At 37.0% G+C, this 26319-nt stretch overlaps 1 protein-coding gene across 5 annotated transcripts; it reads right to left on the bottom strand.

The window, feature by feature from the left end:
- Positions 1 to 26007, bottom strand: CUNH5orf34 (chromosome unknown C5orf34 homolog). 5 transcript variants are annotated; one of them, XM_077774988.1, is made up of 13 exons: positions 25602 to 26007; positions 22097 to 22330; positions 21848 to 21937; positions 20556 to 21202; positions 18523 to 18621; positions 16838 to 16961; positions 14290 to 14381; positions 13369 to 13438; positions 11890 to 12060; positions 11388 to 11482; positions 9916 to 10014; positions 5355 to 5395; positions 1 to 398 (listed from the first exon to the last, which is right to left on the bottom strand). In XM_077774988.1, the coding sequence occupies exons 2-13, from the start codon at positions 22289 to 22291 to the stop codon at positions 205 to 207; spliced, it is 1917 nt and encodes a 638-aa protein (XP_077631114.1). In that variant the 5' UTR covers positions 22292 to 22330; positions 25602 to 26007; the 3' UTR covers positions 1 to 204. The 5 variants fall into 5 exon arrangements, with proteins under 5 accessions (XP_077631114.1, XP_077631113.1, XP_077631115.1 ...); XM_077774987.1 differs by having other exon boundaries at positions 25573 to 26007; XM_077774989.1 differs by lacking the exon at positions 25602 to 26007 and adding an exon at positions 25412 to 25552.
- Positions 26008 to 26319: the final 312 nt, after the last annotated feature.

The following is a 26319-nucleotide window of genomic DNA, read 5'->3' on the forward strand; positions in this document are numbered from 1 at the left end:
TGGTTCAAAATTTTTAAATAGGTCTTTATTAATAAAGTACATTATAAATATAGATCTTAAAATTTACAAGTTAGGTAACCTCGAAAGTTAAATGTCATTTTTTCATACAATCATTGCCCAGAAGTAATATATATAACTTCTTGGCTTGCTAGTAATTTTATACTAGTCACTTGAAACAACATCCTTAAGGTTTGTGATTATTTTTCACTTTTTAGAATTTGATAGAAGACAGTCAATATCCTGAAGGATTTCAGAGGTTTTTTTCAATGCCACTGATACTCTCTTTTCATGAACTTCTTCCAGCAAGGGTTCCGAAGGTTTTGGCTCATAATGATCAGATGACTGTTCATTTTCTTTGTTAGAAATCCGGTTTAGGATACCACTATTCTCCAGTAACACTAAGTTGATTAGTTAAGGAGTTTTTCCCCACATTTTTTGTTATATAAGTACTTTTAATTTCAGAAAGCCTGGTCTTCATATTAAAATATAATTTCTCTGTTAGGAAGGTCTCTTAGATTCATAATAGATTTGGTACTTCAAAACTTATCAAGTCTACCCCTTATTTAAAAAGAAATTGGTTAGAGTAGAAGAAAAGAAGAAAGGAAAGAGAGTATATGTGTGTATATTTGCATGGAAGTTTGGTGATAGGGAGGAGATAATTAAAATCTCCACATTTCTTTAAGTGAAGAAGTGATACAGGAATAAAAGAACAAAAGAGTGATAGAAATATAAATAATCTATGCATTGTATTTTTTTTATTCAAAAAAGATCTAGAATGAAAAGAAACCTGTCCTCGGTTGCAGAGCTACTTTATTATTTGAATAGGATTACAGAAAAATTACAAGGTAAAAGAAATTTAGGTGAATGGGGTGGAAATGAACTAAAAATTTCTTAAGAAAATGAGCCCAGTTATATGCCAACAAATTGGACAACCTAGAAGAAGCAGATAACTTCCTACAAACTTATAACCTACCAAGACTGAATCATGAAATAGAAAATCTGAATAGACCAATCACTTATAAGGAGGTTGAATCCGTAATCCAGAACCTCCAAATAAGTAAGAGCCCAGGGCCAGATGGTTTCGCTGGTGAATTCCACCAAACACTGAAAAAGAATTAATACCAATCTACCAATCCTTCTCAAACTTTAGCAAAAAAAAGAAGAGGTGAGAATATGTCCAACCTCATTTTTAAGTCCAGCATTACCTTGACAACCAAAACCAGACAAGAACACTGGTCAGAAAAAATTAGAGGGGCACCTGGCTGGCTCAGTCAGAAGAATATATGACTCTTCAACTCAGGGTCACAGATTCAAGCTCCACACTGCGTGTAGAGATTACTTTTTAATAAATAAATAAATATGTTAAAAAAAAGAAAAAAGAAAAAATTACGGGCCAGTATCCTTGATAAATATACATGCAAAAAATCCTCAAAAGATTAGCAAATGGAATGCAACAATACCTTAAAATGATTATACACCATAATCAACTGAGATTTATTCCAGGAATGCATGGATGTTTCAACATATGAAAATCAGTCAATATGATCTACCACATTAACAAAATGAAGGATAAAAGTTCTCTGATTATCTTGATAGATGCAGAAAAACTCTCTACAAAGTAGGTATTGAAGGAATGTACCTCATGATAATAAAGGTCACATATGACTAGCCTACAGCTAATATCATAATCGGTGGTGAAAAACTGAAAGCTTTTCCTCTAAGATTAGGAATAAGGCAAGGATGCCCATTCCCAACATAATGTTGTCCTAGACAGAGCAATTAGGCAAAAAAACAAAAAAACAAAAAAAAAAGAAAAAAAAAAAGAATTCAAGTCAGAAAAAGTAAAACTTTCTTTTTTTTTTAAAATTCTTTTAATGTTTTTATTTCTAGGAGAGAGAGAGAGACAGCGTGAGCAGGGGAGGGTCAGAGAGAGAGGGAGTCANCAGAGCAATTAGGCAAAAAAACAAAAAAAGAAAAAAAAGAAAAAAGAAAAAAAAAAAGGAATTCAAGTCAGAAAAAGTAAAACTTTCTTTTTTTTTTAAAAATTCTTTTAATGTTTTTATTTCTAGGAGAGAGAGAGAGACAGCGTGAGCAGGGGAGGGTCAGAGAGAGAGGGAGTCACAGACTGAAACAAGCTTCAGGCTCTGAGCTGACAGTCAGCACAGAGCCCGACGCGGGGCCCGCACCCACGAACAGCGAGATCATGACCTAAGCGAAAGTCGGACGCTTAACCGACTAAGCCACCCAGGCGCCCGAAAACTTTCTTTTTTCTTTTTTTTTAAATGTTTTTATTTATTTCTGAGAGAGAGAGAGCGTGTGAGCAGGGGAGGGTCATAGAGAGAGGGAAATACAGAATCTGAAGCAGGCTCCAGGCTCTGAGCCATCTGTCCGCACAGAGCCCGACGCAGGGCTCGAACCCACGAACCATGAGATCATGACCTGAGCCAAAGTCGGACACTTAACCGACTGAGCCACCCAGGTGCCCCAGAAAAAGTAAAACTTTCTATTTGCAGATGATATGATATTACATACAGAAGATCCTAAAGACTCCACCAAAAAAGAAAACAATCCCATTTATTAATTATCTCAAAAAAGAATAAAATACTGAGGAATACATATAAGCAAGGAAGTGAAAGATCTGTATACTGAAAGACATTCATGACAGAAACTGAAGAAGACACAAATAAATGGAAAGATATTTTATACTCATGAACTGGAAGAATTAATATTGTTCAAATGTCCATGCCACCGAAAACAATCTACAAATCCAATGCAATCTCTATCAAATTCCAATAGCATTTTTCAAAGAAATAGAACAAACAATCCAATTTGCATGGAACCACAAAAGAACCCAAATGGCCAAAGCAATCTTAAGAACAAAGCTGGAAGCATAATGCTTCCTGATTTCAAACTATATTACAAAGTTATAGTAATCAATACAGTATAGCATGGGCATAAAAATAGACACACATAGATCAATAAAACAGAATGCAGAGCCCAGAAATAAACCTATTCAATACACGGCCAATTAATTTACAACCAAGGAGCCAAGAATATACATTGGGGAAAAGATGGTCTCTTCAATAAATGGTGCTGGAAAAACTGGGCCCTCACCTTATACCATACACAAACATCAACTCAAAATGGACTGAAGACATGAATATAAGACCTGAAACCATAAACCCCTAGAAGAAACCAGAGGGTAAGTTCCTTGACATTAGTCTTGGCAGTGATTTTTTACATTTGGTAACTTAAAGCAAAAGCAACAAAAGCAAAAATAAACAAATTGAAGTACATCAAACTTAAAAGCCTCTGCACAGCAAAAGGTACTATCAAAAATGAAAAGACAACAACCTATGAAATCAGAGAATGTATTTGCAAATCATATGTTTGATAAGAGGTTAATATCCAAAATACATAAAGAGCTCATACAACTAAATAGCAAAAAAAAAAACAAAAAAAACCCCAAAAAAACCTGATTAAAAAATGGGCAGGGGAACTGAACATTTTTTCAGTTATGGCCAACAGGTATATGGAAAGGTGTTCAACATCACAAATCATAAGGGAAATGCAAATCAAAACCACAATGAGGTATCATCTCACACCTATTAGAATGGCTATCATCAAAAAGACAAGAGTTAACAAGTGCTGATAAGGATGTGGAGAAGACAGAACCCTTGTGTACCTTGGTATAAATGTAAATTTGTGTAGATACTATGGAAAACAGTATGGAAGCTCCTCAAAAAATTGAAAAAAATGAACTATCATACTGTTCAGCAATCCAAATTCTGGGTATATATCCGAAGGCTATGACATCAGGATCTCGAAGAGGTATCTGCATTCCCATGTTCACTGCAGCATTATTCACAATAGCCAAGATATGGAAACAACCAAGTGTCCATTAACAAATGAATGGATAAAGAAGATATGGTATAGGGGTGCCTGGGTGGCTCAGCTAGTTAAGCGTCCAACTTTGGCTCAGTTCATGATCTCACTGCTTGTGAGTTCAAGCTCCGCATCGGGCTCTGTACCAACAGCATGGAGCTTGGAGTCTGCTTCAGATTCTGTCTCTGTCTCTCTGCCCCTTCATTGCTCATGCTCTCTCTCAAATATAAAATAAAACATTAAAAAAAATTAAAAAAAAAGAGAGATATGGTATACTTATACAGTGGAATACTACTCAGCTATGAGAAATAAGGAAATCCTGCCATTTACAAAACAGATGGATTCTGAGGGTATTATGCTAAGTGAAATTAGCCAGACAGAGAAACACAAATACTGCAGTGTCACTTACATGTGGAATTTTTTAAAAAAGTCAAACTGATAGAAACAGTAAAAATGGTTTCCAGGGGGTGGGGGGTAGATAAAATAGAGATTGGTAAAAGGAGAGAAAAACTTTCAGCTCTAAATTGTATAAGGTCTGAGTATCTAATGTATAACATGGTGACTACAGTAGAGAACACTGTGTTATATGGTTGAGGTTTGCTAGGAGGATGGAACTCAGAGTTCTTACCAAAAAAAAAGGGTGGGGAGAGGAAGGAATAGATACGTGAGGTGACATGGGTGTTAATTAACAAGACAGGGTAATCCTTTCACAAGATGTGTGTGTATCAAGTCACCACAATGTACACTTCAAATATCTTACAATATTGTCAATTATATCTCAATAAAGCAGAAATTAAAAATAAAAGAATTTTTAACAAATATCCTGAGAAAAAAGAAAAAGTCAGATATNGTTGTCAATTATATCTCAATAAAGCAGAAATTAAAAGAATTTTTAACAAATATCCTGAGAAAAAAGAAAAAGTCAGATATAGGTTTGTTGTAATTTAGAATATAATTATACAAGTGAAAAAGTCTCCACAGGAGACCTTAACCCTAGGTTCACTGTTTCCTGCCCTATTTAAACCCACTCAAAAGTATAAATGTTGACATGATGTACCTTCTATAGATAAGATACATCTTTTGTTTGCTTTTTACGTTTATTTATTTATTTTGAGAAACAGAGCATGAACAGGGGAGGGGAGGGGAGGAGAAAGAGAGAGAGAGAGAGAGAGAGAGAGAGAAAATCTCAAGCAGGCTCTGCAGGGTCAGCACAGAGCCTGATGTGGGGCTTGAACTCACAAAACTGAGATCATGACCTGAACGGAAAATAGGAGTTGAATGCTTAACTGACAAAGCTACTCGGGCGCCCCTAGATAAAATATATCTTAAATTACAATCTTAAATGTTATTCAGTAAAGCTCCCGAATCTGTAAGTATGGATTAATATAAAGTACAGAATCATGAATTAAGCCTAACACTGAAAGGGAGTAATTAATTATACAGGACAGTACATTCTGTTTAAAGGATACAGTTAAATTTCTTTATCTTTTCAAGTTCAGAGGCCACAGACCTGTGCAAAAAGAAAAAAAAAGTTAATGATAACGGTCTCTTTTATATCCATAATATTTCAAGTAAGCATACTTGATTTTTTTTCATAAAGTTTAGAATTTTACATAGAAGTGCCCAGAAGTTAAGAATTCTCTTTATAGGGGTGTCTGGCTGGCTTAGTCAGTAGAGCATGTGAATTCTCTCTATATTGGCTTTATTTAGCAGCAAATCAACTTGACTCAACTGACACCTATTGAGTGCTATTAATGAATAAGGTAAGTGAATAGAAGTCTTCATCTCAGGGACTTTTGAATCAGGTATTGATGGGCATTCCTGCCACAATTAAAAAAAATTTTAATGTTTTATTTTTGAGAGAAAGAGAGAGAGAGAGAGAGAGAGAGAGAGACAGAGAATGAGTGGGGGAGGGGCAGAGAGAGCGCGAGACACAGAATCCAAAGCAGGCTACAGGCTATGAGCATCAGCACACAGCCCGACATGAGGCTCAAACCTGTGAACCATGAGATGAAGACCTGAGCTGAAGTCAGATGCTTAACCAACTGAGCCACCCAGGCNCTAAGCCACCCAGGCGCCCCGCCCCAGCTTTTTTTTATGTAACTATTTTTTCCTGTTTATTTGAAGTACCGTAAAAAAAAAAAAAAAAGCCACACTTTGGAAATTCAGTGGCACAAGGTACATGGCCATAACTGAGGGCCATTATAAAGTTTAAAAAAAAAGAGAGAGAGAGAAAAACAATTCTTGTCTGAAACTGCACTATTATATATAATTTTATCTGCCCAAACAGATCATTTGCAAATATTAGGTCAATAAACTGCATAACATCCACAAAAAGGTAGCTTTCTTACTAAAATGGAAGAATTTAAAAGACTGGTATCAAGGGGTGCCTGGGTGGCTCAGTCAGTTAAGCATCTGCCTTCGACTCCACGAATTCACTGACAGCTTAGAGCCTGGAGCCTGCCTCAATTTTATGTCTTCCTCTCTCTCTGCCCCTCCCGTGTGCTCTCTTTCTCTCAAAAATAAACATTAAAATTTTTTTAAAGATTGGTATCTACCATATGTTTGCACATATAGGTGGATTAGGAGGAACTTAACGGAAGACCATGGGGGAGAAGAAGGAGAAAAACTAGTTGAGGAGAGGGAGGGAAGCAAACCATGAGAGAGCCTTGAATGCTGAGAACAAACTGAGGGCTGCGGGGGTGGTGGGGGAAGGGGAGTGGGAGGCATGGGGGAGGGCACTTGTGGGGATGAGCACTGGGTGTTATATGGAAACCAACTTGACAATAAACCATTTAAGAAAAAAAAAAATAACCCCCCCTAAAAAAAGATTGGTATCTAAACAAGAAAGACAAAAACAAACGAATGAAAATCTAAATATCACATCTAAAATCGGACCGTCATAGTCTTCTCTCCCTCCACCATATCCTGCTGGAGGTCCAGGCCCCACTCTTCTGTCCACCTGTCTGCCCACAGATCCCGCCTGCTACAACTTTAATACTAACCTGGTATACCCTCTGCTTTCCTCCTCCAAGTTTAGTCAAACTTAAAAATCCTACTAAACTCCTATCACTTCTATGAAAGAAGTGCTCTCTCCTTCCTTGAATTTCTATAGCATTATGTTAACTAATCATATACTTATTTGTAATATCGTCTCTTGAACTCTTTAACTTTCTGATTTTCATACCTAGATAGTCTTTTTCAGGAGAAAGGATTTTTTTCTTTTTCTTCTGTACTTTGCACATACAGTGAGACCTCATTTATATGGAACCCTTTGGAAACAGATGGTTTTGGAGGGCCAAGTTTTTACAGTTGAATTAGGTGTCAAACCATTATAAGTATTTTCCATTAAACTTCTTCTGGAATAGACTACTCACGCATTTCACTGTTTTCTTAAACACAGTATATTAAACATTTCTTCTCCTTGAACAGAAGGGTTAACATTATGAACATTAGCTCTTACCAGGTTCCACAGAAACAGATATTGGGATGAGTGGTAATGGGTAGAGGGCAGAATCTCACGTGTGTGTCCTTTCTCATTTTCCTCATTAAGCTAGAATGAAATGTGAGCAGTGGCACACAACTAGAAAATAGTGTAACTTAACTAGCTCTCTGCAAAATTAATGACGACTTTAATTTCTAAAACATCACTCCATTCAAGTCACTAGAAAAGTCTTCACAGTTCACAGTGGGGTATGGAAGGAACTTGTCTGCTTTACTGGCTGTTACTGAAGTGGAACACAGTCACCTCCTTATCAATTTGTACTCTTTCCTTGTACTCTAGCCTATGGATGAAGGATGAAAGAGATCTTTCAACATTTTAAGCGTCTGTGGTAAAGATTTCAATGTGACTTATTCCAAGGCCTGCTGATTCTTCATCACTGAGAAACATCTTTTTTTTTCCCCCACATATGACATTTTTCTGGCTGTAAGCAATAATACAGACTACCTTTAGTGCTGTTGCTCATATGATAAACCAACTTCTTATGAACTCTCTTCTGTACTATTTTTGACTAGCATTCCTATTAAAAAAGTTGAATCAGTAATAATAGAAGGTGAGTTGGAAAAAAATACTGAAATGCAATTTAGGTAGCTGTTGATTGTGCAATCACTTGTCTTCCTTCAACCCTTCTTTGACAAGAAAACAAACTGCAGCAGAGATGTGTTACGCTTTGCGAGGGAAATGGAGCTACTGTAAGCGACTGCATCTCCTCTCCCTACTCTTCCTCAGTTCCTTTGTCTTTCTGATGCTCCTTTTTGCTTCCACCCAAGGCTATCACCAATGTACACTTCTCTCATGCCCTCACTTTTTAGCTGTCTTAACAGTTATCCTCTTCAAAGCTTTCACATAAAAAGGCTTGCATCTTACAAACTTTGTCAGCTGAGCAATAAAGTGACCAATTTTATCATCCTACACAATTTCCCTTTCATCCCAACTATGTTTTTTGCTAGCTACTTAGGCAACTTTTCTGCTCCCAAACAGGCTGTAGCTGAAGAATGGAGGATCTGGAAAGCTGAATCCTTAGCATACCTAATGTATTCAGATAACATCTACTGATTTGATTTGTACCTCTTTCTCTAAGTAACTTAGAAAAATGTGTTAAGAATCAGGCTTAATGTTTATATTTTTTCACCATGCTATGCTAAGGCACTTTACTACTTTAAAGCTTCCTAAATTGTTTCTAGTATCCCTCTTCCAACACAGGTTTCCTCCACCATCCAGTGGTACAGCGTTCCTGTGAAAACTTTCATTAACTGAAATGGCATAAAGTGAAAAAACAATTGCCATTCATTTTTATGGAAAATGTTTTTGCTCATTCCCATGCCCCAAAAATATAACCTCTCTTAAGGCTTTTTCTGACACCTAACGATCCATCTTGCTAATGGATGCACAAAATAACCTGGGATAAATCAGACACGCTCACAGACACAGTTCAAAGCTATGGCAGACTGAAGCTGAGAGGCTGAGTGTAGTTCTCAGGTAAGGAGCTCAGGGCTATCACTCTCCCTACTGGGGGTGCAAGCTGCCTCTGAAAGAGCTCGCTGCAAAACAAATGCAGAATGCTATTTTTAGTTTTCACCTTTTTTCTTAAAAGCAAAAGTAATTTTTGAATTTCTTTAGGTTAGCAAAGACAGGTATATACTAACCAGGCCTAACTCTGCTTAGCTTTTGAGATCAGACAAGATTAAGCACATTCAGGGTGGTATGGCCGTAGAAAAACGAGGACACACTGATGTAGGTCTTTCATAAAAGCGACGTGGCGTTAGAGCAAACTTCCAAAAAGTAGGGGATACCTGTATATTCAGATTATGCTCTCAGTGATACTAACCTTCCTAAAGACCTTTCCTCCTATCATTTTTTCCAACGAGGAACTTGTAATTCCTTCAAGTGTGAGCTTTCTTATTGATCACAAGATCCATTCTTATTCTTCAAAACTCACAGATAGCAAACCCTAACGGATAGCATCTGCCCCATAAAAACTATTTTCTCACTGTTTCCACAGAACAAAATATGCTTTTTACCTCTGCACCTACTCCCTCCCTAAAATGTCTTATTCATTTCCCTACATATTCCTTTGCAGCTCAGTTCCAGTACCCTTGTACACAGAAGGGCACACAGGAGGGCCTAAATTATATATATTTGTTGATTTGCCAGTTGATTTGGGAGAGGTAATTAATACGATAAAAATGATTTCAAAATCAATTTTTTTCTGAAAGCTAATTATGTTGGTCAACGTTTTATTTAATATTACTAAAATTTTAAAAATCTCCTTTAAATTTTCCCTTAAAGTTTTCAGGATTAATTTGTCATATTAAAAGAATCACCCATTTTGATATGAAGTTTTCAATGCAGTTTTCTGACCTTCAGATAAAATAAAATATGATGTAATATAATGAATTGGATATCTGATTAAAGATAAATTATTTTCAAGCTTAAGCTATCAGAAAAAAGTCTTAGAGTTTACCATTTGACATTTTTAATTTTTGTGACTCTTCTACACAGATAAAGCTTAAAAGAAATATAAATACCAATTTTCTTCAAGAACAGAAGATGAAGAATGTGTGGGTATCTCTCTCTGATTAGTCTGGGTCAGGCTTCTGCACCATGATATGACTGCTGTCACATACCTAGATTGAAAACATTAAAACATTAAGAAATATTTGAAAAATGAACTTGGATAGTATTTATAAAAGCATTTAAAAAAAATTTTTTTTTNCATTTTTTTAAAAAGGAAAAATCAGTAAGGCAATTTGGGGAAAAATGATAAAAAAATTTCAAAGTGAGGCATTTACTGGGAAATTTTTTGAGTCTTTTTCAAAGGAAATGGAAAAGGCCAAGTTTTCTTCATTATTCCTCAAGAATAAAATGATTTACTCATATTCATGATTAATAAAGATATTTTTATAATTTTTAAAAAAATTAACTTAATTTTGAGACAGAGAGAGAGCGAGCATGAGCAGGGATGGGGCAGAGAGAGGGAGAAAGAGAAAAAAATCCCAAGCAGGCTCTACACTGTTCGCAGAGTCTGATGTAGGGCTCTTTCTCATGAACCATGAGATCATGTGTGACCTGAACTAAAATCAAAAGTCGGCTCCTTAACTGAGTAAGTCACCCAGATGCTCCAAAGATACTGTATTTTTGAGGCAAATTATTCAAACTATCAATGAATGTTGGAGCATTCACACCATAAATGCAATAAATCCCAACAGGAAAATAAATACTTGAGGTAAAAAAAGCAATTATTTTATGAACATTCTCAAAGAAAATCACTAAGACGCCAAGAACATCACAAGTAGGCTGATTACAACAAATTACATAAACCAAAAGAGGGGCGCCTGGTGGCTCAGTCAGTTAAGCGTCCGACTTCAGCTAAGGTCATGATCTCACAGTTCGTGGGTTCAAGCCCCGTGTTGGGCTCTCAGAGCCCAGAGCCTGCTTTAGATTCTGTGTCTCCCTCTCTCTCTCTGCCCCTACCCAACTTGTGCTCTCTCTCTCTCTCTCTCTCTCAAAAATAAAGATTTAAAACATTGTTTTTAAAAACCCAAAAGAGAAAAAGCATGTTCATAAAAAACGGATTTCAAGAATCTTCTCCATCTTAAGAAAAAGCATTACTGAATTAATTTTATTCCATGTCACAGAAATATACATAAGTTTAGTTATTTGTGCAAACCATATTTCAAACTGGTTAGGGGATTAATTAGTTAATCAGTTAACACAGCTAACCACAGTCTAACTTCCACAGCAAGCCAGCTATATCAAAAACACTCATTTTGAAAAACCAGTTGAATACAAATGGAAATGATTAAAGCTGACCTGATTTACTTAGTTATGCGAGATGCCAATATTACTGTAAACTATGAAACCTGTTGAAATGATATCATGCACATTATCTACCTGGAAAAACTAAAAATATAACATTTAAATAATGTTTACATGCTTCGCCTCTGTCTAAAAACTATTTACCAGCATAAAAATAGTTTTTAAAATTGGTTTTCAGTACCTTGCATATGGTCCAGGGTGTTCAATCTGAATTAACTGATCTTGCCCATCAGGAAAAGTTAACTTACACCAAGCTAAGTTGAGACCCTGACATTCCTTAAGCAGAAAAGAGGAAAAGTAAGTTTTATCATTCTAAAACTGAGACAAACAAAACTCACAACAAATGTCTCTTTTATATCAATTTAAAAAATAATAAGTATATGAATCATTAAAACTTTGACTAATTTAAAAATTATATTTTACATGGATTATGGGTATTGTTTAACCACCACTCTATCCTGGTACTTCTCTATATAACCAGTTACCTTTATAAAAATGATTATTTGTCACACCTTTCTGGTTTTTGCTAGGAAATCCAATGAGATCACTAAAGCCTCTTAACAGATTTTACATCTCAAAAAGTAAATTGAGATAGTGTGGTACTTGATTTTCTTTGTTCTATTTCCACTGATAGAAATGATTAAAAAAAAAACAAAACAGATTTCGGTATGAAATATAATCACCTGTCTCTTTTCAGTAAAAGAGCTGAAATTCCAATTTAGGGTCAGAGTAATGCCATCCGAAAAAAGAGCATGTACTTTGTCATCAGAGTATGCAAGAAATCGTCCCAAGCTGGGTATGAGTGAGTCTCTCATAAGTAAAGGCAGTCTATTATTATCATTTATCCCAGGTACCTAAAAACAAGTAAATAAAAATAGCAGGAAAGAGAGTTATCCGTTGATAAGACTTAAATGATTAATAAACTCTGAGGCAACTTTATTCAGAAGGTGAATACTGTAGAATCCTTACATATGTTTTAACTTTTCCAAAATGGATAGCCAAATTAGTCTATTACAAGCAGATTAAGTTCTAATATTTGGAAAGTCTATGTTCTGCTGAATTTTACATAGAATACAGATAAAATTTAGGAACTACAGCAACATATAAGTTTATAATTAAATTAGCACGGATACAGAATTCAAAGTTTGAGAATCACTTTAAGTCAATGTCAAAGAATTAACTTTTACAAGTTATGGAAATCGAGAATACTGTACTTTCATAGTTTATAATAACCACATTTTGACATACTTCAAATCTTATCAATTTCTCTGCCCTTCCCCCTCCACTAAGAAAAAAGAAACAAATTACAAAGTATATCATAAGAGCAGGATTTTGCAGTGTGTATCTAGTAAGTGGATATTTTTCTGAATAAATCAATATTAATCAAAGAATTTCTCACATGACTTAGATGAAAGTAACTTGAATTTAGAGGTATGTACGTAAACAATAAAACAATTTTTAAAATCTTGCTTTTNTAAAATAGTTTTAAGAGAGACGCCTGAGGGGGCGCCTGGGTGGCTCAGGTCATGATCTTGCAGTTTGTGAGTTCAAGCCAAGCATTGGGCTCTGTGCTGACGGCTCAGAGCCTGAGCCTGGTTCAGATTCTGTGTCTCCCTCTCTCTCTGTCCCTCCCCGCTAGCGTTCTCTTGCTCTCTTTCTCTCAAAAATGAACAAACATTAAAAAAATTAAAAAACAAAACAAAACAAAACTGAGCTTGAGTGGCTCAGTTGGTTGAGAATCTGACTCTTGATTTCAGTTCAAGTCATGATCTCAAGGACGTGAGGCCTAGCCTGGCACCGTGCTCCTGAGCTGGGTGTAGAGCCTGTTTGAGATTCTCTCTCCCTCTCCCTATGCCTATCTCCCACTCACTTGCATGCTCTCTCAAAAAATAAAATAAAATAAAATAAAAACAAAAAAATAAAATAATTTTGGAGGCTCAGTCGGGTAAGTGTACGAATTCGGTTCAGGTCGGGATCTCACAGTTTGTGAGTTCAAGCCCTGCATAGGGCTCTCTGCTGTCAGTTCAAAGCCTGCTTTGGATCCTCTGTCTCCCTCTCTCTTTGCCTCTCCCCTATGTGGAGGGGCACACATGTGCTCTCTCTCTCTCTCTCAAAAATAATAAATGAATGAATGAATGAATAAATAAATAAATTTAAGATACCATTTTCCAGCAGCATATACGATAGTTATGGCTTAAAGAAAGCCTTGTCTTGGCACAGTGCTGAAGAATCCTGTGAACATGAAAGATACTATTTAGACATTTGCAAATAATCACATTTTCCAATTCTAGCAATGCATTCTTACTGCTATACAACATGTTAGGCAAGTAATTTATTTCCACTAAAATACATTTGGAACTCTTTCCTAGAAGGTGATTGCTTCCCTTTGTGTTAATCTTACATAGGTTACTCCTCTAATTTTTAGTATTGAAATGACTCCAAATGGAGAGAATTTTCAGGCACTCCTTTCTAGGAGGTGATGGGTTCACAGCACCTGAAAGGCTTAGCATAGTTTAAGAGTGCTGGGAGGTGAATCAACTATCCATAAAAAATCAAATTACCAAGCCTGTTCCTTCAAATCTACTTTGGAAGTTGCTTAGACATAGGTTTGCAAATATTAATAATTCAGGAATATGCTTTCATGCTTCTGTCACAGATTAATTAGAATTAAAAAATATATATATGAACCAAAGAACCAAACTTCACTTCATCTTCTGTATACTCTCAATCTTTATTACTTTGATGATAATAAAGTATATGAAAATTTAAAATGTATCAAGTGCTTAACTTGATTCCAAGACATAATAGCGATTCACTCACCCAGAGAAAAGGCACTTACTTCCTAACTGCGCATGCTTGCCATATCTGGATGTTTGAAATTTAAATTTCAAAGTCAGAAGTACTCTTATAATGATGTGATTACCTTCTTTTGTGGATGAAGAGACCAGAAAAGTTGACAGGTTTTACCAAAGACACACATTCCCACTGTACCTACCATTTCTGACTCTTACCCCAACCACTAGAAAATGTGTCAGCATTCTCAGACACACAACACTCGAGTCAGGTGAATGTGACAAACTTACCTGGTTGCCTGTTTAATTAGAGAACACACAGAGAACAGACTTCCTGGTCTATCAGGAGGAAGGTTATTTACTGAATAAGTTTTCTCTTCTCTCTGAAAATTAATTTAAAACAAAATATCTCAATAATAAATATTGGCCATTATTACTTAGCTATTTTTCTTCAAATATGTATTTACATTGTGACAAGGCAAGCAGTTATTTTAACTTAATCAAAAGCCCATAAATGGTATATTTTTAAAGGTATTTTATGCTTTTCCATTGTTCCATTTTTTTTTTTTTTAAGTCCAGCATTCCTCCTGGATAGTTACAAAAGTTACATTCTAACACCCTATAATATACTGTCCAATTTAAGTTTTGGCTATACTTAAATTAATATGGCAACCAAACTAATTTTCCTACACATTAGCAGAAAACTTATCATATAAGCCCCTTTTTCCCTTTAGATCAAAACAAAAACAGAGGTGTCTAGGTGGCTCAGTAGGTTAAGCGTCCAACTCTTAATGTGGGCTCAGGTCATGATCTCACATTTCATGAGTTCATGCCCCATGTTAGGCTCTGTGCAAAGCCTAGCTGGGATTCTCTTTCCCTCTCTCTGCCCCTTCCCTGCTCTTGCTCTCTCTCTCAAAATAAATAAATAAAATTTAAAAACCAAAAACAAACCCACAAAACACTATACAGGTTTTAAAACTACTTCAATTGAATAAATATGTAATTATGCCATATTTTATTAATGGAAGAGCTATTGCAGTCTATCACAAAGGCACAAGTCGTCTAGAAGTTCTGTTTTATCCCAAAGCTCATGCTTCTATTATAGAAGACAATTATGTACAAGTTCAGCTTCATGAACTAAAAAATGTTATTCCTTTTGAGTTTGCTCTTTCTCAGACATTTTTTTTTAAGCCTTTAAGTCTTGAGGGCTAGTACAGCTCTAAGAGAACATAGTCCCCATATATACTTTACCATCAGTGAGAGAAGATGGGCATATCATGTTTCTCCTCCATGATATGCCTGCTTCAGTATGAAAGCTATAATCCCTCCCCGACACCCCTGCGTAAAACTGAAGCTCCAGGAAAATGTACAGTATTTATCTTGTACTTTTTCAAACTCCTAATATAGAGCAATCAGCAGTGTAAGTGCACACACTCGCTTTATTTGCCTGTCTACTTGATCTCATGTACTATACACACACACACACAAACACACACACTAGTGGTCATGCTTTCATTACATTTGCTTCTTGGCCTATCTGACTGACAACTAAACTGAACCATTGAGGGAAGGAGCTCTTCACCTTCACCCAGTGCTTGACAGAGTGTCTGCCTAGGAAGGTTCAATTAAGATGTACTGGTTGAATAAATGAATACTTTCTTGCAAATAGACCCAGTGGGGAATCCGCATACATATACATATACATATATATATATATAGTGTATATATACACACTAAAATATTAACGAATGAAAAGATATTTGGGATTTACTTAAAAAATAAATAGGGAGTGGAGTGAGCAGTGGAAAGTACAGATGGAACAAGTGATAAATAATTTATCACTCAAAATTCCACATTATAATATAAAAAGAAAACATACATATTATGTTCCATTCTGCAAAGCCAAGCCATGTGATACTATGGTGATCCTTACGTAAGGGTGGATGTCAAATGTCAGATTGGGACCAAGCAAATTTAGACTATTGACAATATATCCATACAATTACATTTTGCTCTGATATATTAAATATATCATGTTATATTTCACTATTTAAACAACAGAGAACAATCTTGTTCAACTTTCTAGTGGCATATAAAGATTTAGGAGTTAAGGGTATTTTAAATATGCAAAAAATTACATGGTGGGGAAAAAAGAATGTGCTTTTAATGTGCATATATTAATTCAGTCATGCTACTGGTTTTAGTATTGATGAATTCGGACTTATAAATTTAAGTTTAACTTCTGATTTAAACACAAATTGGGACACCTGCTGGCTTAGTCAGTATAGCGTGCAACTCTTGTTCTCAGGGTTGTAAGTTTGAGCCCCACCTTCAGTGTAGATACTACTTAAAAATAAAATCCTTTTTTTTTTAAAAAATGTTTTTATTTATTTCTCAGAGACAGCGTGAGCAGGGAAGGGTCAGAGAGGAGATACAGAATCTGAAGCAGGCTCCAGGCCCTGAGCTAGCTGTCAGCACAGAGCCCGATGCGGGGCTCAAACCCATGAACCATGAGATCATGACCGGAGCCGAAGTCAGACACTTAACCAACTGAGCCATCCAGGCACCCCGTTAAAAATAAATACTTAAAAAATAAATAAATAAGCAGAAATTACTTAGGCAAATGACTGGCAGAATACAGGATGAGAATGCAATAAAAATAAGGTGGTCAGTAATCACTGTGCTGCTGCTGGCAATAAGGTTATATTAGCTCTCCAGATTGCAGAGTAGTGGGCAAGCAATATTATGTAAAGATCAAATTTCCTATGTATGTTCAGAATTATTTAGAAACAGCTATATATAAAAATCTTCTTGATCTGAGAACTCATTGTCAGCTTACCTCTTCTGATCCTTCCTGAATGGAATAATAAGTAAAATAGTTCCCCAAATAAGTTCCCTCAGATTTGAAAACAGAGCCATCTCCTGGATAAATCTCTATTGAGTTCACATTTTTATGGGTAAGTCTAAGGAAGAAAAGTAATTATTAAAACATAAATGAGAGCAATCCAAAAAAATACAGAAAGAAACAAAAGTACTATATGGGATTTTGCCTATCCAGCAAAACAGATAATTTCCTACTTTGCACCCAACTGGCTAAATTTTTTGCAAAAAATAAACAGAACACACAGAATCGGTTAATGTACCTATTTCAACAACTGAGCCTAGTTTCTGGAAGTCAGACATCTTATTATCCTGGTGTCCCCTTTGCCAATCACAGTTGCTGGCACATACTAGTCACCAAAGAAATGCCCTTTGCAAAGGAGTTAAGTATAACAACATCAGAGCCTGAAAATATTATTCTTTAACAATCAAACTAGTAGCTAGGGGGGTGCCTGGGTGGCTCAGTCAGTTAAAACATCCGACTTCGGCTCAGGTCATGATCTCACAGTTCATGGGTTCGAGCCCCGCGCTGGGCTCTGTGCTGACAGCTAGCTCAGAGCCTGGAGCCTGCTTCAGATTCTGTGTCTCCCTCTCTCTCTCTCTGACCCTCCCCTGCTCAGGCTGTCTGTCTCTCTCAGAAATGAATAAAACATAAAAAAATTAAAAAAAAAATTAAAAAAACAACAAACTAGTAGTTAGGGTGCCTGGGTAGCTCAGTCAATTAAGTGTCCAACTTCGGCTCAGGTCATGATCTCGTGGTTTGTGGGTTCAAACCCCATGCTGGGCTCTGTGCTGACAGCTCAGAGCCTGGAGCCTGCTTCGGATTCTGTGTCTCCCTCTCTCTCTGACACTCCCCTGCTCACACTCTGTTTCTGTCTCTCTCAAAGACAAATAAACATTAAAAAACAAAAAACAATCAAACTAGTAGAATCATTATCTGATGAATGAGATTAGTCATGTGTAAAAGAGCCATCCCTAAAAGAAGGTGACTAATCATACTTGAAGTAGTCAAGTACGATCAAGGTATTGGATATATAATGTATAAAAACTTCAGCCAAGTCAGTTTTTGTTGAGAAATATATGAAGAATATATTGTCAGAAGGGGATGGGCTTTCATGCAAGAAAAGGAGGGTCCAAAGAACAAAATTTTGCAGTGCTATTCTACCGTTATTTATAGAAGTGAAACCCTGAATCTAGCCAATTATTACTAGTCTAGTCACTAGAGAAGTGTACTTTGTGGTGGGGTAGGGATTACTCAGTGAAATAGTGCAGACACAGAGGAGCCTCTAATCTCCTCTAATTCCATGCTCAATAGGCAACATTTTGATGTGACTAATTCAGACAAGTAGATCCCCCGATGCTTGGAAGGGGTATCCTAAATAACTGACCTAAGTATTTCATTCACTAGCCAAACTAAGCCTCACTGGCTCTGGAGTTGTCACAAAAGCCTTGTGAATATGGTTAATGTGAATTAGTCACATGAACCCTATGTGCACTAATAAAACCACATTTTAAGACCTATAAAACATAGGACCAAACAGAAGAATGATGGCCCTACCCAAACTGTCCTTTTATGGGAGTCTGTCTGCAAGGCTAGTCCATCCCCTCAGACATCGTGAAGTAGCCCCAGCACTGGTGTCTTACCGGTAAGTTATACCTTTGTACCAAACCACTTTCACCAGTTCAGGATAGGGATATTCTTCATCAAACTGTCCTTGTGAGAGTGAATCACAAAAATTCCACCTGTGAAGGACAAAATACAAGCTATTAATTCTGGTTGCTCAACATAATTACCTTTAGAAATCAACAAAATAGGGCAACTATAATAAGATTTATTTCTTGCTAAACTTGTTAGATCCAAGAAAAATTAATATGAAGGAAACTGAAACTATTCTTATTTTTCCATGTTTTTTTTCTGTATTTTTAACAATCTTATTTAATCTCAGCACAATTACATAAATTAAGGATTCAAGCCACAAATATTTTCTGCAATAGCTATGCTATGCACACTGCAGATACAACACCCAAAAAAGCAGACATGGTCACTGCCCTCAGTGAAGATTCCTATCGAGCAGAGACGTTAAATAGTAAACACTGAACACAAAGAAAGGAGAATTACTGGACACTATGGGCTTGCAGAAGAACCTAATCCTGTCCAGGGACTTCCAGATAACTACCGTTAAGGAAGAAAGGCTTGCGCTGGGACCTGAAGACGTGCACAAGTTAGCAAACCGAGAAAGAGAAAGCAGTGCTCCTCGCAGAGGAAAGCGTAGGTGCAGTGGTGAAGCCAAGCTTGAATAGGCATTCTAGAGACTGTAAAAAGTCCAGTTTAGCAAGAGGAGAGAAAGCAAGGGCAAACGTGATGAGGATCATAGATGTAGGAAAGGACCAGAAAATGGAAGGCCTATTAAACCATGTTTAAAGATAATGGATTTTAATCCAAAGTTAGTGTCAGGATGGGGTGCCTGGGCGGCTTAGTCAGTTGGGTGTCCGACTTCGGCTCAGGTCATGATCTCACAGCTTGTGGGTTCGAGCCCCGCGTCGGGCTCTGTGCTGAAAGCTAGCTCAGAACCTGGAGCCTGCTTCGGATTCTGTCTCTCTCTCTCTCTCTCTCTCTCTGACCCTCTCCTGTCTCTAGAAATAAATAAAACATTAAAAAAATAAAAAAATAAAGTTAGTGACAGGTTACTGATAATTGTTAATTTAGAAGCCTAAATATTTCAGTGTGCACTTATAATACTAGAACTTTCCATTTTAATCAGATAATCATGACCAGCCTGAAAAATCATTCCCTTGTTTTGCTTTAAACAGCAAATATATATTCAGAGACTGCTTGGGCTCAAACCCCAATTCCACAAGCACTAGCTACACACCCTGCTCAGGTTATTTCATCTTCCTGTGTCTCACCTTCCTCTACAAAATGGGGCTATAACAGTACATTCCTCATGGAGCTACTATAAGAATCAAATGGCTACAGCAGAGCTGTGCCTGGCACATGAGCGCTTTGTGTTAGCGGTTGCCATTATTACGGTACTACTTCTAGAGTTTGTGTTACAAATCTGTAACCATTTGTTTATTCACCTCTTAGTGAGAGAAAAGGTTTATATCTGGCCTCCAGAGGCCTCTCCATGTTTACCCTTTTTTTCAAAAATTTTCAATAAATAGATGTATAGTCAGCTAACCAAAGACAGGGGTGGCCTCTGAGACTAGGTACAAAAGAAAAGAACCCGTGCTCATAAACTGGTCAGATCCATGCTCCAGCAACCAAAGTAATGGGCTCCACTGAGTGGCAGCTGATGCTCCTCTGTGTTCACCACCAGAGCCCTGTGCCATTACTTACCACACTTTAATAATCTCGTCAGTGACAGTGACCTTAATAGAGTCTAAGTTCCTAGAAAGCAGGGACTATGGCTTAGACATCTCTATAGTCTCTGTGCTTAACAAAGCATATAGTGTGTAGTCAGCCTTCCATAAACACTCAATGCATGGACACGGAGTAAGAAACAATAAGCACCACACTGGCCAAGGAAATTCTTTACTATCGGTTATTAGCAAAGTTTTGGGTCACTGAGTGAACTTTCCTTATGAATGGTAGAGGATTAAGAAAGAAAAATTATCTTTAGGTAAAGACTGGCTCTGACAAGGGTTTTATGACAAATAAGCCATTCTTCCATTACCTGTGCAGGTGTGGGACAGGACAGCTGAGTAACAGGGCCCTGGGAAGAACAGAAACCTCTTTTCCTCTTTCCTCTGAAATACCAGAAGTTAAAGTTTTATTCTGGGTGATGGCTGCATCAATTCTAGACATACTGCTGATTTTATTATGCAAATGAAGTGCTAACGATAAGGGATATTTCCATTCCTCTGGACAGGAGGCCACAGGCCAGCGTTGCTTCACCCACGTGTATACACACGTGTGTTTTGAATCTGGCAGAGGTGGCTCCTCCCTCCCTTCGGCTCCATCTATACAGCTCTTTTTCTCTAAAAGTTCCTCGGATTTCATGATCTGATAGTAAAGTTCATTTTCTTTACTCTTCAGTCTCTGTCTTGATAAACTTCCATATGTACAGATTTTGCCTGCTTTTTCATCTAGTTTGTCTTTTCTTGCTTGATTCTTCTTTTCTGACAATACTATAGAGGAGTCTGGCTTCTGGCTTACTTTACACAAAAAATGTACTGTAAATTCAAGCTGTGATCTCGGCAGACAAAGGTATGCATGCCTGTCTAATGATGATATCTTCACGGTGCCGCTCTGCATACACAGCATGCCATCATCAGTACCAGGACTGGGCCATCTCACTTCTGAGAAGTCAATGAAGATACGCTGAGTTGAGGGGACAAGGAGAGATGGGGAGTATTTTGTCAACAGTCCAATGTTTCCATACATTCAATGCTTACGTATTGTGTAAGAAAGGTCTTTAAAAAGTCTTGTTTGTGTTCTACTATCTAGAAAGAATAAAACACGGAGACCCAGGTGTCAGTCTATATATATGGTTTTGCAAAGAATATTTGATAATGTTAAGATTATCTCTCTTACAGAGAGAGAAATGAAAACTAAACACACCCAAACAGATAAAGAATGAGAGAAAAAAAGGTGCTTGGGTGGCTCAGTTGGTTGGGCATCTGACTCTTGATTTTGGCTCAGGTCATGGTCTCACGGTTCCTGAGTTCAAGCCCTGCATCAGGCTCTGTGTTGACACCTGGAACCTGCTTGGGATTCTCTCTCTCTCTCTCTCTCTGTCCCTCTCCTGCTCATGCTCTCTCTCAAAATAAATAAATAAACTTTATTTTTTAAAAAATATGTATAGAACATATCAGAACATTGCAGTCTGGTGAACTATGTAGGACTACACATTCTATAGCAATGTGTGTATTCTTAAGTGTCATGAAGAAAAAGACTAAATATTATACTACATGTTTCTAATTACTGGTCCTCAAATATTACTTACAAAAAGCTTTAAAAAATTACCTTTTTTCTTTCAGAAGGTATAATGCTTTCTGATAAAAAAGGGCAAGTAGCAAAAGAATTTCGAAAATCTATGGCTCGCTGTAGTTGCTCCTACAAAGAAAGATATAAAACATAACCTTCAAAAAATGTAAAATAATTTGAAAACAAATTTAAAGTGACAGTAATCTGAAATACTAATTAGTTTCCATATTCTAACTACCTCACCAATATTCTGGCATCAGAAAGCGTTGTTTTTAAGCCATTACGTACTCGGTAAGTGCTGATAACAAAGTGTGTCCTTTGACGAATCCTTTCTGGTTGTTCTAAAGGATGTGCCGAAATGGGAGGTGCCTTTTCAAATAAAAATTCAGAGCCACAAGGAGAAAGCTGCAGTCTGGAACCATCAACATATTGCACTTGCACGGAATCATCTTCATAAAGTACCATCCGCACTTCAGCTGCCATTACTATGACTATGGATAAAATGTCCTGCCAAGGTGAAGACTGAATAGGAAACATGGTAGCATAAATAGTTCTCTCAATGTACAAAAGGTCTATCATAAAAAAATGAATGCATTTTCTAAGAACATAAGCAAAACATACTTCCATAGCATTTAATTTTGTTGGACGAAAAGTGATTAGTTTACTACCTACTTTTAAATGATTTGAAATTAACAACCTTAACAGAATGCCTTGATTAACCCCTAGGGCTTTACTCCAGGGTGGGAAGATCACCTAGAGGGAGAAGAAAGCCCACCTAGTTATAACTGCCTTTATAATTTCAATAGCTTTAGTCCTCCTGAAGTTTAATTTCTGTAAATTATATGTTCAGTAACTAATTCCAAATAAAAGGAAATTCCACCTTTGCATAAGAATACAGCAAATCATTTGTAATGCATGCAAAAGGCAGGCCAAAACTATCAGGCCTAAGAAAAAAGAATACTGAAAAAGAAATCCCAATACCTGGATTTTTGTCCCTAGTCTGACATTAAGGAAGTAGTTTCATGTCCCTACTGAGCAAGTTTAATTAATCATCTAGTGTCTTAGATTCATTCTTATTTCACTGAATTCAATTTCTTCCTCCCTACCTCCAGAATTACTGTGTCATCACCTATGCTTTCCATATAGGGATGACTGAAGGGGAATTAGAGGGTTGGGTTCCATTCATACTCTACCATTTACTAGTTATATGCCTCAGGTTGTTTGTTTTTCTTATCTATAAAACAAGGGATGGTAACAGGATTGTTGCAAGGATTACACAAGGGAACATATACGCCAGTGCCAGTATTGCAAAGTTGCCTGTACCAGTTCAAGAAATCTTAGGTAATAAACCCTATCCTCTCTGACACTTACTCACCTCCCTCTAGGACATCATCCTTTCTCAGACTTTCCTTTCTAAACACCAACCCATCCCCTTCTAAGGCATTATATCTTACTACTCAGGCGACCAACTTTCACCTGGCAGAAAAAAAGTAACTTTCCTCAGTTTACCCTTTTTTCCTACCAAAAAACTTCTCAAGTTTAGTATCTATTCACTGTCTACTTTCTCTCCCATCCATCTTCAATCCATTGTAATCCAGGTTCCTTCCACCTTTCTACTGAAATTGTTTCACAACCCTCACCGATGTCTATCTACATCCAGTAACTTCAGTCTTCATCCCACTAAACTGGTCACTATGTGATAGTGTTATCTACCTGCCCCTGTACCGAACTCTCTTTTCCTCTGCCTTTTTTTTTAAAGGGGAGGGGGAGTGCCATGGTTTCCTCCACTACATCTACCTGGTTTTAACTTTTTTTTATTTTTAAATAGGCTCCACACCTAATGTGGGGCTTGAACTCATGATCCTGAGATCAACAGTCACATGCTCTACTGACTGTGCCCACCAGACACCCCTACACCTCTGTTCTTAGTATAATCATTCCTTTTCACCATTCTTTTAAATCAAGGATTCAAGACCTGACCTCAGTCCCCATTTCATCTCTTCTTACTGTATACACTCATATTGCTTTTATGCCCACCCTTGCTGTTTAAAAAAATCTTACCTGCTTTCAATGTAATCAGCTACATATGACTAGCCTATAATCTTCTGTAGAATATGTTAGAATATAAGTAAACATTAAACCATATGGTCTCTCCTGAGAGTCACACAATTTTATTTCTGCTCTATAGAGAATTTCCAAATCCACCAGACCTTTCCTTCGAGCTTCCAGTGGCCTGCTAGACGTCTCTTCATGTTCCACTCAATCCACATGACTGAATTAATCAAACTCAATCCATATGACTAAAATGGAACATAATCACTCCCACCAAAGCAACTTCTGTAACGTCCCCTAATTTCACTTTCACTCTTACCTCCCTCAAGTCCAGGCTACATACAGTAGCCAGAGGGATCTTTTAAAGTAAAAATGAGATCACATCCTGGCTCACAATCTACCATTCTGCACTTACACGAAATTCCTAACCATGGCCTCTAACAGCCATATAATCTGGCCCCGTCTTCCTCTCCAAAAGTCATCTCATAACTCTCTCCTTGTTCAGGACATTTTAGCTACACCGACCTTTTTAATGTTTTAAAAACAGGCTGTTTTCTATATCAGAACATTTGCACTGTTTTTTCTGCCTAGCCTGTCCTTGCCCTGGCTTATCACATGGCTGGCTCTTCGTCTTTTAAGCTTAAATAGCACTTCCTCAAAGGCCTAACTTTATTGTTCCCAATCATCTCCCAATCACTTTTTATCCATTTCATCTTTTTTACTCATGCATCTTTCACTATCAAAACTGATTCTATTCATTTGATCACTTTTTGACTTTTCCCACCAGGATATAAACTCAATCAGACCAGACCTCATCTGTCATATTCACAGTTATATCATTGCCATTTAAAACAATACTTGGCAAATAATAAGGCTACAAATATTTATTTAATGATGAAAGAATAAGTGAATTTCAAAATTCTTGTTCTTCCTGAATTTGCAATTTAAGTCAATGGCATCTCAATGTTAGCAATATTTCTCTCCACACTCCTGTACCATGTCTTATTGATTTGGTAGTTTTCTTTTATGAGCCCAGCTCCTTTTCCACTTCAGTTCATCAAATCTCCCCTCCATTTCTGCAACTATCTGGGACCTTCTTCCAGTTCCTTCCCTCTCCAATTCATTTCCAGTATTGCTGTTATAGGAAACTTACAACTATCCAGACCATTTTACCATACCATTTTACAACACTTGTTTACATATTTGTTCATTTAACAAGCAATAAATATTCATAGCAATAAATGTATTTCTATTGCATATATATAAACACATATACAGAAATAAATATAGTTAATACATAAATAGAAATATATACTTATATATTTCAGATGTCTATTTGCTATTTCAGGAAAACTAATAAAACAGGTTTTGTTGGTTTTTTTTTTTCCGACTGGGAAAAGAACTCTATGTTTGGCCAAGTTTTTAATTAAAAAAAAAAAGGTTACTGAGATACAGTTGTTATTTATTTAAATAACAAGCATACACAACAAACAGTGGAATATTTAAAATTCCCGGCATATCATAAAAAAACATAAACCGGCTCCAACCCACATTTCAGCTTCATCTCTACTGTCTTCTTCCTGTTTGTTTTCACCTCCCAGTCATTACGTCACAGAATGTTTAACAATCTCCCTACTTGACAAGTCTGCACTTGACATCACCTGGACCTCATTTCTCAAAATGGTAATATGTAGTTACAGAAAAAGCCTCACCAAAACCACCACCAACGTCTTGGACTCACACGGCAGTTCTGAGATGAAAAGTCGTGGAAATAAGGTCAATCAACGGCCCCTGGGCTTTATTTGCCGAAATGCTTAAAGTCCACACACGACTGCTTCTCGAGGGATATTTTCATGAATTTGACGAATTACCAACAAGTGATGTGTCTTCACGAGAGAAAAGTGACCAGCGCAGAGGAATAAGGCCACAGGGAGAATATTTTTGGCCGAGACGTTTGTCGAGTCACTAGCAGGTAAGACGCTGAAACGCTAACTACCTCCCCGCCAAGTAAACACAGGAAATCAACAGCAGTTCAAAACTTCCCGCAACCTGGGGCAGCGTCTGTCTTTCCGAAAAGACCGGAAGTCCCGCCCAGACCACGCCCCCCGCTCTGGGAGCCAATCTGTCGAGCTCCGAGCAAGGACGGGACCGGAAGTAAGGCAGGTGGGCGTTCTCAGTCTTGAATGTGGTTGCTTCCTCTTTGATCTTTAAGATACTCGAGTTGGAACCGGTACGACCTGGTTGTGACTCTTCCGGTGAGGACCAGCATCTGGCACTTCAGCCAAAAGCTAACCACGTGGGTGGATTTTGGTGGACTAACGCTTATTTAACTAATCCAAACAAAAATTATACATTAATAAAGCCGTAACATAAACAAAAAACAAAACAAAATCTTGGCCAAAGATAGAGAGACCTCTTCTTTTTCTAATTTGGTGTCAGAAAATATCTTTCAACTATGT

The sequence above is a fragment of the Crocuta crocuta genome, unplaced genomic scaffold (genome assembly GCF_008692635.1).
Source record: "Crocuta crocuta isolate KB4526 unplaced genomic scaffold, BGI_CrCroc_1.0 scaffold1758, whole genome shotgun sequence".
NCBI lineage: Eukaryota > Metazoa > Chordata > Mammalia > Carnivora > Hyaenidae > Crocuta > Crocuta crocuta.

Coding starts and splice junctions, on each gene's coding strand:
- CUNH5orf34 (XM_077774988.1), bottom strand. CDS start 22,291: ATGGCAGCTGAAGTGCGGATGGTACTTTATGAAGATGATTCCGTGCAA. Junction 21,938..22,096: donor TTGTTATCAGCACTTACCGA/GTACGTAATGGC, acceptor CTTTCTTTGTAG/GAGCAACTACAGCGAGCCAT. Junction 12,061..13,368: donor GTATATGCTGCTGGAAAATG/GTATCTTAAATT, acceptor ACTTGTTTTTAG/GTACCTGGGATAAATGATAA.